At 38.4% G+C, this 14,547-nt stretch overlaps 1 protein-coding gene across 1 annotated transcript in view; it reads left to right on the top strand.

Annotated features, from left to right (window-relative positions):
- Window positions 1-14,547, top strand: part of LOC139736626 (ligand-dependent nuclear receptor corepressor-like protein) — a 67,078-nt gene that overhangs the window by 33,688 nt on the left and 18,843 nt on the right. The window contains exons 4-5 of the mRNA XM_071647377.1: window positions 353-470; window positions 10,491-10,650. Of these exons, the coding sequence (XP_071503478.1) occupies window positions 353-470; window positions 10,491-10,650 (278 nt within the window). The remainder of the gene's footprint in view (window positions 1-352; window positions 471-10,490; window positions 10,651-14,547) is intronic.

The raw sequence follows: 14,547 nt of genomic DNA on the forward strand, positions 1-14,547 counted from the left end.
GATTTTTATAAATTCAAGCATATTTTATGTTGTCTCTTATTCATGTGTAATTTTCTCCCATGAAATCTTGAGAACAAGATTGAGATCTCTTTATCGTGAAATCTGCAGATTTTAGTGAGTGAAGTGGGAGTGCATATAATGTACGATTGGTCAAACAAGAAAGATAGCAAATTACCTATCAGTAATTGAGGCTTATCCAAAGACTGCACAGGGATTTTGTGTTAAACTATCTACAGGACTCTGCGAAAAATCCAAACAAGAAGAAACATTGACAAAAAAAAAGTCACTAATTTCCAACTCTTCTCTTTCCTGCTCCCACTCTCCCACACACACCTTTCTGTTTATGTTGTAGGAATCCATAGCACGGCATGAGGCTTACATGGACAGCCTGGAGGAAGGAAAGGAAGGCTCCAGGCACGTCACATCCCAGGAGAGAGTGTTACGGGCACAGCAGTGGCTAGCTAAGTCAGGTGAGTGGATTACAGCCTTCTTTTGGAGCTCAAGTAATGAGCTATTGCTCTTTAATTCATTGAGTGTTCCTATGAAATACATTTTAATACCTGAAAGCCAGTTTGCCCGTATTACTTCTTGCTATTAAAGTTTGGCCGTCTAAGAATGGGCAAGACTTTTTGTGATTAACAAACCATATGTTATAAAGGCAGGCATAGAGTTTTAATACGCTAGTAAACTGAGTTATGTATTATCATGTTTGGCGACTGGGTGCTGGTAAACAAGCCATTCCATTCACATATGCCTGTGCAAACTATTTCAACGGTAAGAATGTTATTTTTGACTGTAAGTAAAGGTTTGCATGAGATTAGATTAATTAAAAGATATCTGTATGGTCTGCAGAGAGAGTATTTTTGCATGCAGAAAGTAGTAAAGTAACTGTTCAAGTGTGCCGGTACAGATTTTGTGTTGAAAATCACCCAAGTCAAGCTGCTGTCACAAGAATGTTTGTTGTAGATTCCAGAAACACAGTGTGCAGTAATTTTCCCCAAGAAACCATATTCAAGCAAAATTTTTTTTTTTGAATATTTTTTTTCAAAGATAGGAGTACCTGGCCTTGAGTGATATTTCTATATTGTTTTATCTGTATTCAAGTTTGTTTTGTTTTGTCTTTTTGTTTTTGTTTTTGTTCCCATGATACAGACTGTCTTTGAATTCTTATAATGAGACAGGTATCTCTTGGTATTGGTAGATCATCCACATGGAAACAAAAATAACCCAAACTTGCCTGTGACAGTGTACTGCAAAATGTGTCTAAAGTGGATGTAGTCTATAAGGGAACATAATAACAGTGAAAGTTCTGTTGTTGCATGGTGTTGTACCATGATGTATACATAATCATTGTTCTTGTCCCTTCTGAAACATGATACAAAGTATGTAATTGACACTATCTTTTTTTTTCTTTTTTTTTGCCAGCCATCTTGTAAGATGAATAATTAAATGAATAAATCATAAATTGATAAAAAATTGATGAATAATAAAATTGAGTCTGAGGCATAATGACCTTGACATTGACATCTATTTATCTTGTGCTTCGTAATTACAGTCCTGTGCCGCAAGATGAGAACTTGAGAAAATATATTTTTTGCCCCTGCACATATGTATGTACATAGTACATGATATACTTGCTACAATACCCTCTGCATTGATTCAATAAAAAGTAATCAAATATGTATGCATATGTCTGCATGTGTGTGTGTATGTGTGTGTGTGTGTGTTTATACTGTACTCATAATAGCTTTGTAGTTGTGTGGAGTTACAGATAATTTACAGCAGATCTCCAAAGATATGATCATGTGTTGTGTACAAGCTATGTAAAACATTACGATAGCAAAACAGCCTGACAAGAATAGAAATAAATGAATGTACAAGTTCCATAGAAATTATGCAGTAGATGATATGAGCCCCCCCCCCCCCCCCCATTAAAAAAAAAAAAGATGGCAGACAAAAAAGACAAAAAATAGGGGAATGTTATGGGTCACAAGGCTGAGTCACGTACAGTCAGACAATTGTGATCCACTGCCAAGTTGGAGAATACAATGTACTAGTAAAGATTTGACATAAAGTATCTCTATGGATGTTTCTGCACGTAATATGAATTTTGGAGCTAAGTGAGGAGTATATTTTTAGTACTCATAACAATAACCTACTGTCATAGACATGGACGCAAGACAACATGTTCACAATGAGATCACTCTTTGTTTCTACAAGTAATGTTTCAGGTTTCAGGCTTTGATGGGAATTACCATTAGTCTCAGAGCATCATTTTGTGTGTGTGTTTTTTAGCTGTCTTCCTACCCTAACTTTAGGTAATATAATGCATAATGTGGGCCCTATAAACATTGAAATCAAGGGGAATGTCATATTTTTTCTTTTTTGAGAGGGGTACTTCATGAGTGTCCAGGAAAAATTAAATTAAACAGCATCAAAAAGTAACTTTATATAAATATACAGCCTACATTTTACCTGTTAAATTTGTATTCCTGCATGCCACCCTTAGCGATGCTAGGGCTTTTGATCATAATCCTCATTTACACTCTGAAGTATAAGCTACCCTCTCCACCACTTCATGTTTAGGTTGACTGTAAGAAACAGGGTAAAATCGAACACACAGAACAGCAGAAATTTCATCAATATTGGGCATGAAATCCTGCTATAGTATGGAATGTTCATGTTTCACATGTTTTCAGTAGTAATATTGATCACATTTGTACCTGCAAGTTATATTTAAACTGGGTGATTATGCCCATACTCCACAAGTTTCCTATCAAAGAAAGTTTCAAACCCATTTAGTAATTTCATAGTTTCAGGTCATTTATTTGTGTTAGCATAAGTAATTTATGCATTTTTGTAATTTAATAAGTATCACATTTTTGCTGATTTAGATATATTTGTGGTAAATTTTCTGAAATTATGTAACTTCCATTACTTATTTTGTAAGTGCTATGCAACTATGTTTGAGTATTTAGCACTATATGAATAAACATGTTATTAGTGTTATGATTGTGATTATGCTAGACCTGATATCAGCACTCTGAAGACGCAACAAAAAATCAATGCAATCATTCATTGGGTTTTCCCCTCCGAAGTAAATGTAGTCACTGTATATTCAAGGTATTACACACAAGTTCTGCTGCATTAATCAAATGCAAAGTTCAGTGAGAACTTCCCCCATTTTATGCAGTATATTATTTTTTTTCAGTTCAGTTTGCCATTTTTATTCTGGGATGACAACTCTTTCTTAACAAGATGCCACAGGTTTTGCTTTAATAACGAATAAGCAAACAGGTTGAAGTCGTGATCAATGTGTCATGATCTTACAAATGTAAAGAGCTATACTTACTGTTAGGTGTCAGGTGTCACATGAAAGCCCATCGCAGCTGGAAAATAGTTGGAAAAATGAAATATTGTCTGCTTTGCACAGCCAGAAATCGAGAGCCATGGTGATATGATTTGAAGTTCTTGTTAATGCAGCTGCAAACTTGATATTGTGCATTTGTTGAAATGGCAGTAACCATGGTAATAGAGACTTGATTTATTTCTCTCTCATTCCACTAAAGCCAGAGTATGGCTCTTTGAAACCACAGATGAGAAAAAATATAATAATTGCTATTTTCTGAATATCTTGCAGTAGAATAAATGGAAGACATCATGAGAGCCATATGCAAATAAGATACAGATAGGGAAATTATTTTATGATCCACAGTATGGCATATGAAGGTAGTGTCATGTGAATCAGCAAAAGGTCAACAACTCATCATACATAACAATATCTATATTGAAATTCATGTGAACTATTTCATTCTTGCTATTCCTCATGGTCACATCCCCCATACTAGCACATATGTACAAATGCATGTGCCCTCTAGAAGGATTTTAGCTTGTTTCTCACAAGAATAGAGTCTTGTGTCACTACCAAGACTTTGTTAGAACAAGTCTTTGAAAAGCTGCCTAGTACCTATTCAGTGCATGCATTCTTTTATACTGTACTTGATATTTGATGTCATGCTTTGTGAGAGTGTTTAGGGTATTCAAACTAGCCAACAGAAAAGTTTCAGTTTCATCCTTATAATTAGTGCATACCAGAAATATCAGGGCAATTATGCCCCCCCCCCCTGCTAAATACTGGTTAATGGTAAGGTTGGCTAGGGTTAGGGTTAGGTTTAGGGTTAGGAGTTTGGGTTAGGGTTAGGATTAGGTTCAGGATTAGGATTAGGGTTAGGGCCAGGGGAAGGGTCTGGGGTAATTGCCCAGGGGGTAATTGCCCTAGACCCCATACCAGATACTAAGCATTTCTTAAATTCACCAGTCACCAAGATGTATAAAAGATATTTGATCTCGATGATCCTTTTACGGATTGTAAAAAACAAACAAACATGCAAACAAAGAAAGAAACAAACAAACAAGTATAATTCCCAGTGCTTTCTTAATTAAGACTTAGCCCAGATTTAAATATAGAATTATGATATAGAATTGTATGAAAAGATTAATGGTAGATAAATATGTTTGTGTACATGTATGGTTGTACATGTAATGTGTGTGTGTATATGTATACATACATGTATTGAATATAAATACAATCAATGGGAGAAAAAGAATGTGACCAAGCTACCTATGAAAAAAAAAAAAGTAGAATGAAAATCCTCTCCATGATAAAGTTGACTAGGGGTCTGTAGCAACTTAATAGACACACACAACTGTGTCTGTTTCATTCACATTGCATGTGAAAGATCAAAGTTATGGAATTATGAAGTTTTTGTATAACAGTAATGCGATAGCAGATGTGGTAGTTAAGCATTGGGGCTCTTGCCTGTGTAGGATGCATTGCTTCTTTCTAGGATGACGTACGTTTTCTTTCAAAATCACATTTTCCAGGAAGAAATGTTGTCTTTGTGACTCTGTGTAGATATACCTACATCTTGGTGTCCTTCCTTATCTTACACAGATGACAGTCAGCCCTTTCATGTGCATTCACTTAATTTTTTAAGATGATATTTCTAGACATATTTAACGAGGGAGAAGTTCCTTGAAAGGGATTTTTATTATGTGACCAACCTTGAGACCCTAATGCCTTCAAACAGAATGTACCTACTATAATGAGCACCATCACTCTGTCATAAGGGCTTTTTACACTTGTAGATTTTTGCTTAGTCCCGTACCAACGGTGGGGCTAAGGGGGGGGGGGGGGGGGGAGGCCTTAGCCCCACCGTTGGTATGGGACTATCCTTCAGGGCTTTTTATACTTGTAAATTTTTGCTTAGTCCCGTACCAACGGTGGGGCTAAAGGGGGGGGGGGGGGGGGGGCCTTAGCCCCACCGTTGGTACGGGACTATCCTTAGCCCACTTTCTGTTTACACTCGTTTTTGCCAAAGTGGGCTAGCCCCACCGATAGTCCGGTACTATCTGGCCCTGCAAAATAGCAGGGTTAGCACCGCAATTGCGGTGCCAAGCAAGTGAGTGTAAACAGAACGAAAAAATAATCCTGGGCTAAGCGACGGAGACGAAGTCCGACCCTCACTGACCAATCAGAAACGAGGTAATCAAGTGCTGCCGGTGCGTGCGTGTACGTGTACAGTACACAGCGTAATCATGAATATTCATGTGGTTTGGAAAGTCCGGGGCTAAGAAATACAAGTGTAAAAAGGTCAGTTTTCTCCTTAGCCCCAGACAAGAGATAGTATGGGACTAATTGGCGAGTGTAAAAAGCTGAAAAAATTGGTACGGGACTAACGATCTAGTCCTGGGTCAGAGAAAGTCCGGGGTTAAGAAACACAAGTGTAAAAAGGGCTTTCGCCCACTTTCTGTTTACATTCATTTTTGCCAAAGTGGGCTAGCCCCACCGATAATCCCGTACTATCTGGCCCTGCAAAATAGCAGGGTTAGCACCGCAATTGCGGTGCCAAGCAAGTGAGTGTAAACAGAACGAAAAAATAATCCGGGGCTAAGCGATGGAGACGAAGTCCGACCCCCACTGACCAATCAGAAATGAGGTAATCAAGTGCTGCCTGTGCGTGCGTGTACGTGTACAGTGCACAGCGTAATCATGAATATTCATGTAGTTTGGAAAGTACTGGACTAAGAAATATGAGTGTAAAAAGGTCAATTTTCTCCTTAGCCCCAGACAAGAGCTTAGTACGGGACTAATTGGCGAGTGTAAAAAGCTGAAAAAATTGATACGGGACTAACGATAGTCCTGGGTCAGAAAAAGTATGGGGTTAAGAAACACAAGTTTAAAAGGGCTATACAGTCAACTCCTGTTTTAGCAAAGTCCTCGGCTACTGGCAGTTTACTTTTGGTATGTAGAAATTTTGTTACAGCCAAACAAATACTGTATGTAAAAATACTTGTAGGTGATGATAATGGGACTTGAATTTTCATTTTAGCAAATCCATAAAGTTTTAGGTTGTCAAAGGAGACATTGAATTGAATTGAAAACGTCTTTATTAAAGATTTGACTGGTGACCAAAGGTCAAATTGCCCAGATGTACATCATACAAAAGTATACATTGATTACATAAATATAATGATTTCATATACATAGATTGAAACCATCAATACATTCAAAATTACATACAAATAATACAAAAGATATAACTTTAAAAGTCATCGCTTAATTATGGGATACTTCAACGCCAACCAGAAATAATGTAAAAAGAGAACCAGTATTAAAGGAGGCCTGCACAAAGTCTTACAAAAAAAAAACTAGATTTAAAATTAGAAAGAAAAAATCATGAACAGAACACATTTTTGATGAGACAATCTCAAGTGTTATCTACATTGTTTTGTATTTGGGAAGTGAGAGCATCAGTGGGAATGCAGGACAAATTACGAAGTCGTGCCCCCTTCCCAGCAGATTGCCTGATGTGTAGGACATCTTGGAAATTGCTACACGGTGCTCGCACTTAAATGTAAATCTGTCATTTCTGCATAATAATGCAAGCTAGAATCACTCTTTTGTGATTAGTGGTTCTTACCGGAGACGCTTTTTCATTTCTTGTACTACCCTTTCTCACTTCTGCTCTCTCCCTCTCTTACTCTTGAAATTCTCTTTTTCCCCATTTCTCACTCCCCATTTCTCCCTCTCTGTTTTCACACACATACACACACACACACTCACTTGTGAACACTCCATCCCAGAGAATGACTCTTATGCCCCCTGTTCCCATGGCAACCATATAGCAGACAATGTACACTTGATGTCAAGACCCTCTCGATAGGATTTTTTCGTCTTGACTGTCCCTCCGTGCCTTTGTGTAGAAAAGCAGCTGGCCATTGCGTAGTTAATATCCTCTGAGGCACAGTGCACCAAGCCAGCGGTGGTCTCCGGCACACAGCAAGCTGTGCATGAAGACAAACAATGAACCCCCCTCCCCCCTTCAAACAAAGAATAGAAAAAGAAGAAGAAAAAATAGAGAGACAGAGGAAGAAATATTGCCCGGTCAAATTTTCACAGTTTCAGTGTATCTAAGTAATCATATGCGTGTGCTCAATTCTTTGCCATATATCCAAGTATGTGGAGTGAGGTGTCCATGCTGCATTTGTGTCTCTTTCCTTTTTTTTTTTTTTTTTTTGTGCACAGTATCTAAATATGGCTATGTGTTATTCATTACACTGGCGGAACTTCTGCTCCACAAGCATTCACGTTGTAGATTGATATGCCTGTTATTTATGACAAAGTTGGATGGATATACACACACAGTGTAGTATATGTATAAATGATATTATAATGTGTTTATAATGTATGCCATCATCTGATAATTATCTTTGTGCTAGCAGGATGAAAGAAAAAAAATATACATTTTCTATGTCAGTATTGGTTTCACCACGTGACTGTAAATCTTAGCACTTTAGTATCATTCTGTCTCATTTTTGTGGTGCTTCTTTGCTGAGACTTTGTATGGGAAGAGGAAGTATTGACTAATTACGCATCAAGTAATGGGCATGAATTTGTGGGCAAGTGATCAGGTTTCTTTTCCTTGTTATTTTGTTTTGCTACGGAAGTGTCGTTAGGGTATATTTTTCTTCCTCTTCACTGGATATGCAATATAATAATTTCTTAGTATTACCGTGCAATCTTTGTTTCTCCACCCACTTTGGTTTCACAAGCTACATTTGAAATCCTTCAACACCATGAATGGTACTCATCACCCCAGTACTTCTGTCTTAATCTTGATTGGTTTCCCACATGGTAATGTTTCCTGGTTGCCATTTTACCCTTTTTTTTTCCCCCTTTCAAATCTATTAAAAAGTTTGGTATAAAAACAAACCTTGGGATGATGTCTTGAAATTTGTACTTGGCAGATCTATTGTTTCTGATATCAATAAGTGTTTTCCCTCCCCTTTCCACTCCCACCCCCACCTCCACCCCCACTGACTGCCTCTCCCCCTTTTTTTTTTATTTCATTCAACCCACTCTGAGAAAAGTGTGTGTGAAAGGTATACCGTATTAATTTACAATCCAGTTGATTTAATTTCTATTTCACAAATGATAAAAGCTTGTGTTGGTAGATGCAATTGTAAGTTCCATGAGCGGTGAGCGTCAATTCACAGGCATAAAAGTGCTCATGAAACAAAAAGTGGATAGCATACCCAGCACTCTTCTGCATGTTGCAACATACATTATATGCAGGCACCTTACAACTTGTGTATTTGCAGAAAGGGTAGATCGGGCAAGCAATTTCATTAACATTATTCAATTTTCATTGATTATGATTTCTCACCGGCATTATAAAAGGCCGCATTATTGTGCTCATTTCACAGCAGGATATGCTCTTGCCAAAACAAAACAAAAAAGGAGGGGGAACTGTAAACCTCCACAACACAATGAGCTCAGAAAATAGAATTGTAGAAATCATACCCCGCAGTTGCAGTTGTGATTATTGTATTGGGTTTGTTAGTCTTTGTTGAGTTTCTGTTTAAAAAAGATTAAAAGGTTGAAAACTGTATGTGCACTTCTAAAGATTTCAAACAATCATTTCTGATGTGAATATTACTGAGTGTAAAAACAGAGTGGTTTCTGGTAGTAAAGCCACAATGGTAAAATGTTGGGGATTTTGTGTGTGTGTGTGTGTGTTTGTTTGTGTGTGTGTGTGTGTGTGTTTTGTTTTGTTTCATATTGTGTATTAGAATGAAAGTCATGTACTGAGGTTGGTATATATGAAATTCATATAGATCAAAAGTGATTGTTTCATTGGCCTTGTGAAGTCTTGCTGTTTTGTCAAGAAATGCTATTCTTTTCTTTGTTAGCACCAGGCTAGCTATTCACTGAGTGTGAGTTTCAGCAGGCCAGTAGTGAGAGATTGAAAATGGTGCAACCAGTGAAGGTTGGATATATTTGACACAATGGCCTGCTCAAGCTAGACTTAGAATGACAAATACCATATTAGATGGCACATTCAAGATACCATTGTGCTTTTGTGAATAGTTGTTGTTGATCAGTTTGGGGTGTTCTGTGGATTCAGATACTGTGCAGACTATGACCACAGCCAACAGCTCTCATTGTAGACACGGTGATGAACGACTTGTTTTGGAAGTCAAAATCAATCATTTTGTCAATAGATTAACTCTGTATGTGTATAACCTGTTTTGGGATATTTCCCTGATCTGTGGTCAGATACTAAGCTAACTTATCAGTTCAATTGATGGTAACTGGCTCTCTCTCTCAAAGGAAATACATTGTAAGTGATTCAAAGTACCACATTACTTCAGGAAAAACATAATGTTGACATGATTGTAAGCTTTCCGTAGAAGTCATGAGCTAAAGTTTACGTGGTATGGGGAGGGGGAGAGGGGATGTGAATTGCAATTAGATTGTTTTTCAATCATGCATTGAAGAAAATGAAAGAGATTCAGAGAATGCATACTTCTGCCTCAAGCTGATACGTAGTTGAGACACCATGTGACATTCTTCCCTGAATGTAAATGGAAATTTCATAGTAAGCAAAGGAGGTTCTATAGCACTTGACTATATTTGAAGCGTGTGAATGCAAAAACAGATAAATGCCATTTTAAAAGTCTTTTTTTAAAGTGTGGTCATTATCAAATCAAGAAAAATTAGGTCTTTTCAATGATACTGTACTTGTTCCATAACAAGATACATTTTTGAAGATTTTATTTAGATTATGCTATATGTTGTAATTATTTTCTCTGTTTTGCAGCAGCTTCAATCTCAACGATCTTAATTTGATGAAAATGGATGTTGCTTTTTGCATTTTAACTCTTCATTTGTGCTTGTGTGTTTTTCTATCATACAATGTACCTTTCTCCTTTGTTGTGATGCTCAAGGTGGTTTTACAACATGTTATCACCCCAGTCAATGGATTTGAGACTAAACCTTTGAAGATGTTTGCTCATTGTATTGAAGATTGAGTTAAGATCACAGACATTCTTTTGATCCAAACATCAAAGTGAATACGAGAACAAACCCTAACAAACCCTCTCCCTCTTTGTATTTGGTATCCTTTCATCAATCCTCATGTCAGTTCCCATGCCGACAGTCCAGCCAGCCAAGAAGCCCGAGCAGCCCCTGGATCTGAGCAAGAACGGCTTGGAGGAGGATCTGGAGCCTGCAGAGGAGGAGGAAGATGAGGATGGAGATGGGAAAGCATCCATGCTAAAAGTGCCTGCCATCGTTATGCAAAGGTAGAATAATGCTCCTTCTCTTTCTTTATATGTTCTCTCTCCCTCCCTGTTGCTCTCTCTCTCTCTCTCTCTCTTCTCATATCTACCTCGTCCTCCCTTTTTCTCTCTTCTTCCTCCAGAGCATTCATAGCTCACCTGAACCAAAGGCTGAAGTGAGCATTTATCGTTCCACATCAGGCATCCATTGTCCATTTGTTCGTTGTGTGTCATGCGCCATACGTCGTGTGTAAACTTTGTCCATTTTTTCATGTTCTTGGAAACCCCTGGACGGATTTTCACCAAACTATACAGGTAGCATTCTTAGGGTGATGGGATCTTTATTTTTTCAAAAGGATACCATGATGAGAAGGGGGGGGGGATGTCAAGGCATCATATTATCCATTTCAACAAAGAGGTAAATCCCCCAAGTGATGTGATTTAAAAAAAAAAAAAAAAAAATCCTCTTTTTCTTAAAGCAGAAGTCATAAAGCCAAGTTAAAGTTATAAGTACGTAGATTAGTGATTGTAATTTCAAGTTTGTTTTTGACAGATCTGGGGGTGTAAACTAGGTTCCAATTTTAGCATTGTCATCTTCATAAAAGCACATCTATTTTTTGCACCAAACTTGGCAGGCATTATCACTAAGATGATAGAACGTACATTTGTATTAATGGGCACTACACCCCTCGTTTGCTCTGTTCTTCTTAGGTATTACAATTCGTAGACTACAAAAATGTGTGTAATGTGTGGAAGGTGAACGGGATGCTCAGGTATGGCTTTCTTTCATCTGCTTCATCTTATAGAAAACATCCCAGGAGTGTGTGTGTGTGTTTGTGTGTGTGCGTGTGCATGTGCATTGTGTAATTCAGTATGCGTACAATGTGTACTTCAAGTGAATATGGTTGTTTTGGAGCAATTAATATTTGAGAAATCAAAAGTTGGAGTTGCACCATCACCATCTTAAAATACCCTGCTGCTTTGAAGCAGAGAGAGTATATTTCCTTTCTCCTTCAACAGTCTTCCTTCTTTCACTCTGTGTGTCTCGTTATACAGTGGTGGATCCAGGCGGGGGGCACACCGGGTGTGTGCCCCCCTTTTTTGAACTATTTGTTAAAACAAAAGAAATAAAAAGAAAAATGGAGGGGAGCGCATGTGCCCCCTTTGATTTTGTAAAGGCACCACCTCTTTACTGAATTCCAGGATCAGCCCCTGTTACAAATGTCTTTTTGGAGTGCATGTGCAGGTCCCATGTGAGAGAGTCATAACTCATGCATGTAAAAGATCCCACTTCATTCATTTGTTGCAAAGAGCAGGGTGCTAACCTGGTGAAAGGGATTGTATAGTTTTGGTTGAGACCTAATTTCAAGTTCCTAACATTTTTTAGTGACATAATGAGAACCCCTTTATGAAAGAGCATGTAATTCCATGAGGAATTCAATGTTAATTTGATGAAAATTGATTTTGAAATGGCTGAGATATCCAAAACAGAGCGATTCTAATAAGTGTGAGACCCACACTTTATTACGATCGCTTTGTTTTACTTTGTTTTTGGATGATTCAGTCATTCCAAACCCGATTTTCATCAAATAAACTTTGAATTCCTTTTGAAATGGTATGCTCTGTACTATTTCATAAGTGTTTTCTTCGTACATCGCAAAAAGTTAAAAGCCCAATTCTCACCTCCACCAATACTGTACCATCCCTTGAAGTGATCCCCTTACCCACCCACACAAGAAAACAGGCAATGATGCTTATCCCTTGTAGTTCATCCCCAGTGACTAGTAATTGTCAGCAAATGCTATCCGACCAGGCACGATTTGCCATATGCTTAAATGATAATTAATATTTGTGGAAATTTTATTGTTTTAGACCACTTTGTGCTCTTCTTGAATGGAGACAGTGAAAGAAAGTATTCAAGCTTGTCTGTTACACAAATTAAGTTTATTACCCACGCCGATGAAAATCGGCAGGGGGTTATGTAAAGGGTTCCGTATGTTTGTTTGTTTGTTTGTTTGTTTGTTTGTTTGTTTGTTTTTTTGTTTTTTTGTTTGTTTGTTTGTTTGTTTTTTTGTTTGTTTGTGTACAAGATAACAAGAGAACGGGTAAACGGATTTGCACGAAATGTTCAGGGAATGTTTGGATAATGACAGGAAAGAATCGATTAGATTTTGGTGATAATCGGTTGACCCTTGCAAATTCTGTGTGACCTTGAAGTTTTGACCCCATGGTATAGTGACCATTCCGAAAATTTCCCGTTTCTCACTTTGCGATTTTCCGCTACCATACGAACACATAAACTCCCCAACGATCCGACTTCGCTGCTCAAATGTTCGTAAGAATTCCGAAATTTACGTTTAGGCCTATTTGAGGGACTATGTCCTTCTAGATTTATGAAAGTTCGTTCTCCGTCATCACAAACTGGCCCGTATTTTGATGATTTTTCAAATTAACATTGATTGTTTTTTTCGTTGGAGGAGCATTTTGCTCGGTCGCAGTCACACTGCATGATATGCGTGCTCAATATCAATGCGTGTGCAAGGCCGCTGAAAATGCATCGCGCTCTACACTGTTGGTGCAAAATTGCACCGGGGACGTTGCGGCGCTCGTTGGTGGCCGAATACTGGTGCAGTAGACATTTGCATTCAACCCTTGCATTGAATAATTCCCGTAGACACTAATCATAGGGGTAATTGCCTAGGGGATACGTAAATTTTGTTTTTCTTTTTTGCTTTTGTGGATACCATCAAAGATCGTACACTCATACGACCTTTGATATTTGATGATTTTTCAAATTAACATTGATTGTTTTTTTCGTTGGAGGAGCATTTTGCTCGGTCGCAGTCACACTGCACGATATGCGTGCTCAATGTCAATGCGTGTGCAAGGCCGCTGAAAATGCATCGCGCTCTACACTGTTGGTGCAAAATTGCACCGGGGACGTTGCGGCGCTCGTTGGTGGCCGAATACTGGTGCAGTAGACATTTGCATTCAACCCTTGCATTGAATAATTCCCGTAGACACTTATCATAGGGGTAATTGCCTAGGGGGTACGTAAATTTTGTTTTTCTTTTTTGCTTTTGTGGATACCATCAAAGATCGTACACTCATACGACCTTTGATATTTGATGATGTTTCAAATTAACATTGATTGTTTTTTTCGTTGGAGGAGCATTTTGCTCGGTCGCAGTCACACTGCACGATATGCGTGCTCAATATCAATGCGTGTGCAAGGCCGCTGAAAATGCATCGCGCTCTACACTGTTGGTGCAAAATTGCACCGGGGACGTTGCGGCGCTCGTTGGTGGCCGAATACTGGTGCAGTAGACATTTGCATTCAACCCTTGCATTGAATAATTCCCGTAGACACTAATCATAGGGGTAATTGCCTAGGGGGTACGTAAATTTTGTTTTTCTTTTTTGCTTTTGTGGATACCATCAAAGATCGTACGCTCATACGACCTTTGATATCATCACACTCTCGGCTTGCTATAATCAAAATATCCCGCAAGAAAACGGCGTATTTCTCGATTTTTAGCGCTTTTTCCGCGACCCGTGGCGTAGACAATACTCTTAAAACTGGACTTAATTCGCGCGCGCTTGGAAAAGTTCCGATTCTGCACTTTTGACGGTGGAATTTGGGATTTTCGATGGATTTTTGGAGGAGACTTAAGGACTTTCCTGTACGTGAATGAGTGTTAATATCGTATGTGTAATGATGTGATTTGCGTGTGATGTGACTGTAGAACCAAAGATCGTACACTTCAGTGTACGATCTTTGGTAGAACTCACTGGCTGGTGATAAAGCACACTGGCAATTAAGTGGCCGAATTCTGGTAGATGACCGAATGCACATTATGTTTACCCCGACTTTGTACTTAGGCGTGGGTCTGCCGCCTTTGACGGCCCCTCTCTAGTTGA

The sequence above is a fragment of the Diadema antillarum genome, unplaced genomic scaffold (assembly GCF_040938485.1).
Source record: "Diadema antillarum isolate AM-2024a unplaced genomic scaffold, OU_Dant_1.0 seq00000659_RagTag, whole genome shotgun sequence".
Taxonomy (NCBI): Eukaryota; Metazoa; Echinodermata; class Echinoidea; order Diadematoida; family Diadematidae; genus Diadema; species Diadema antillarum.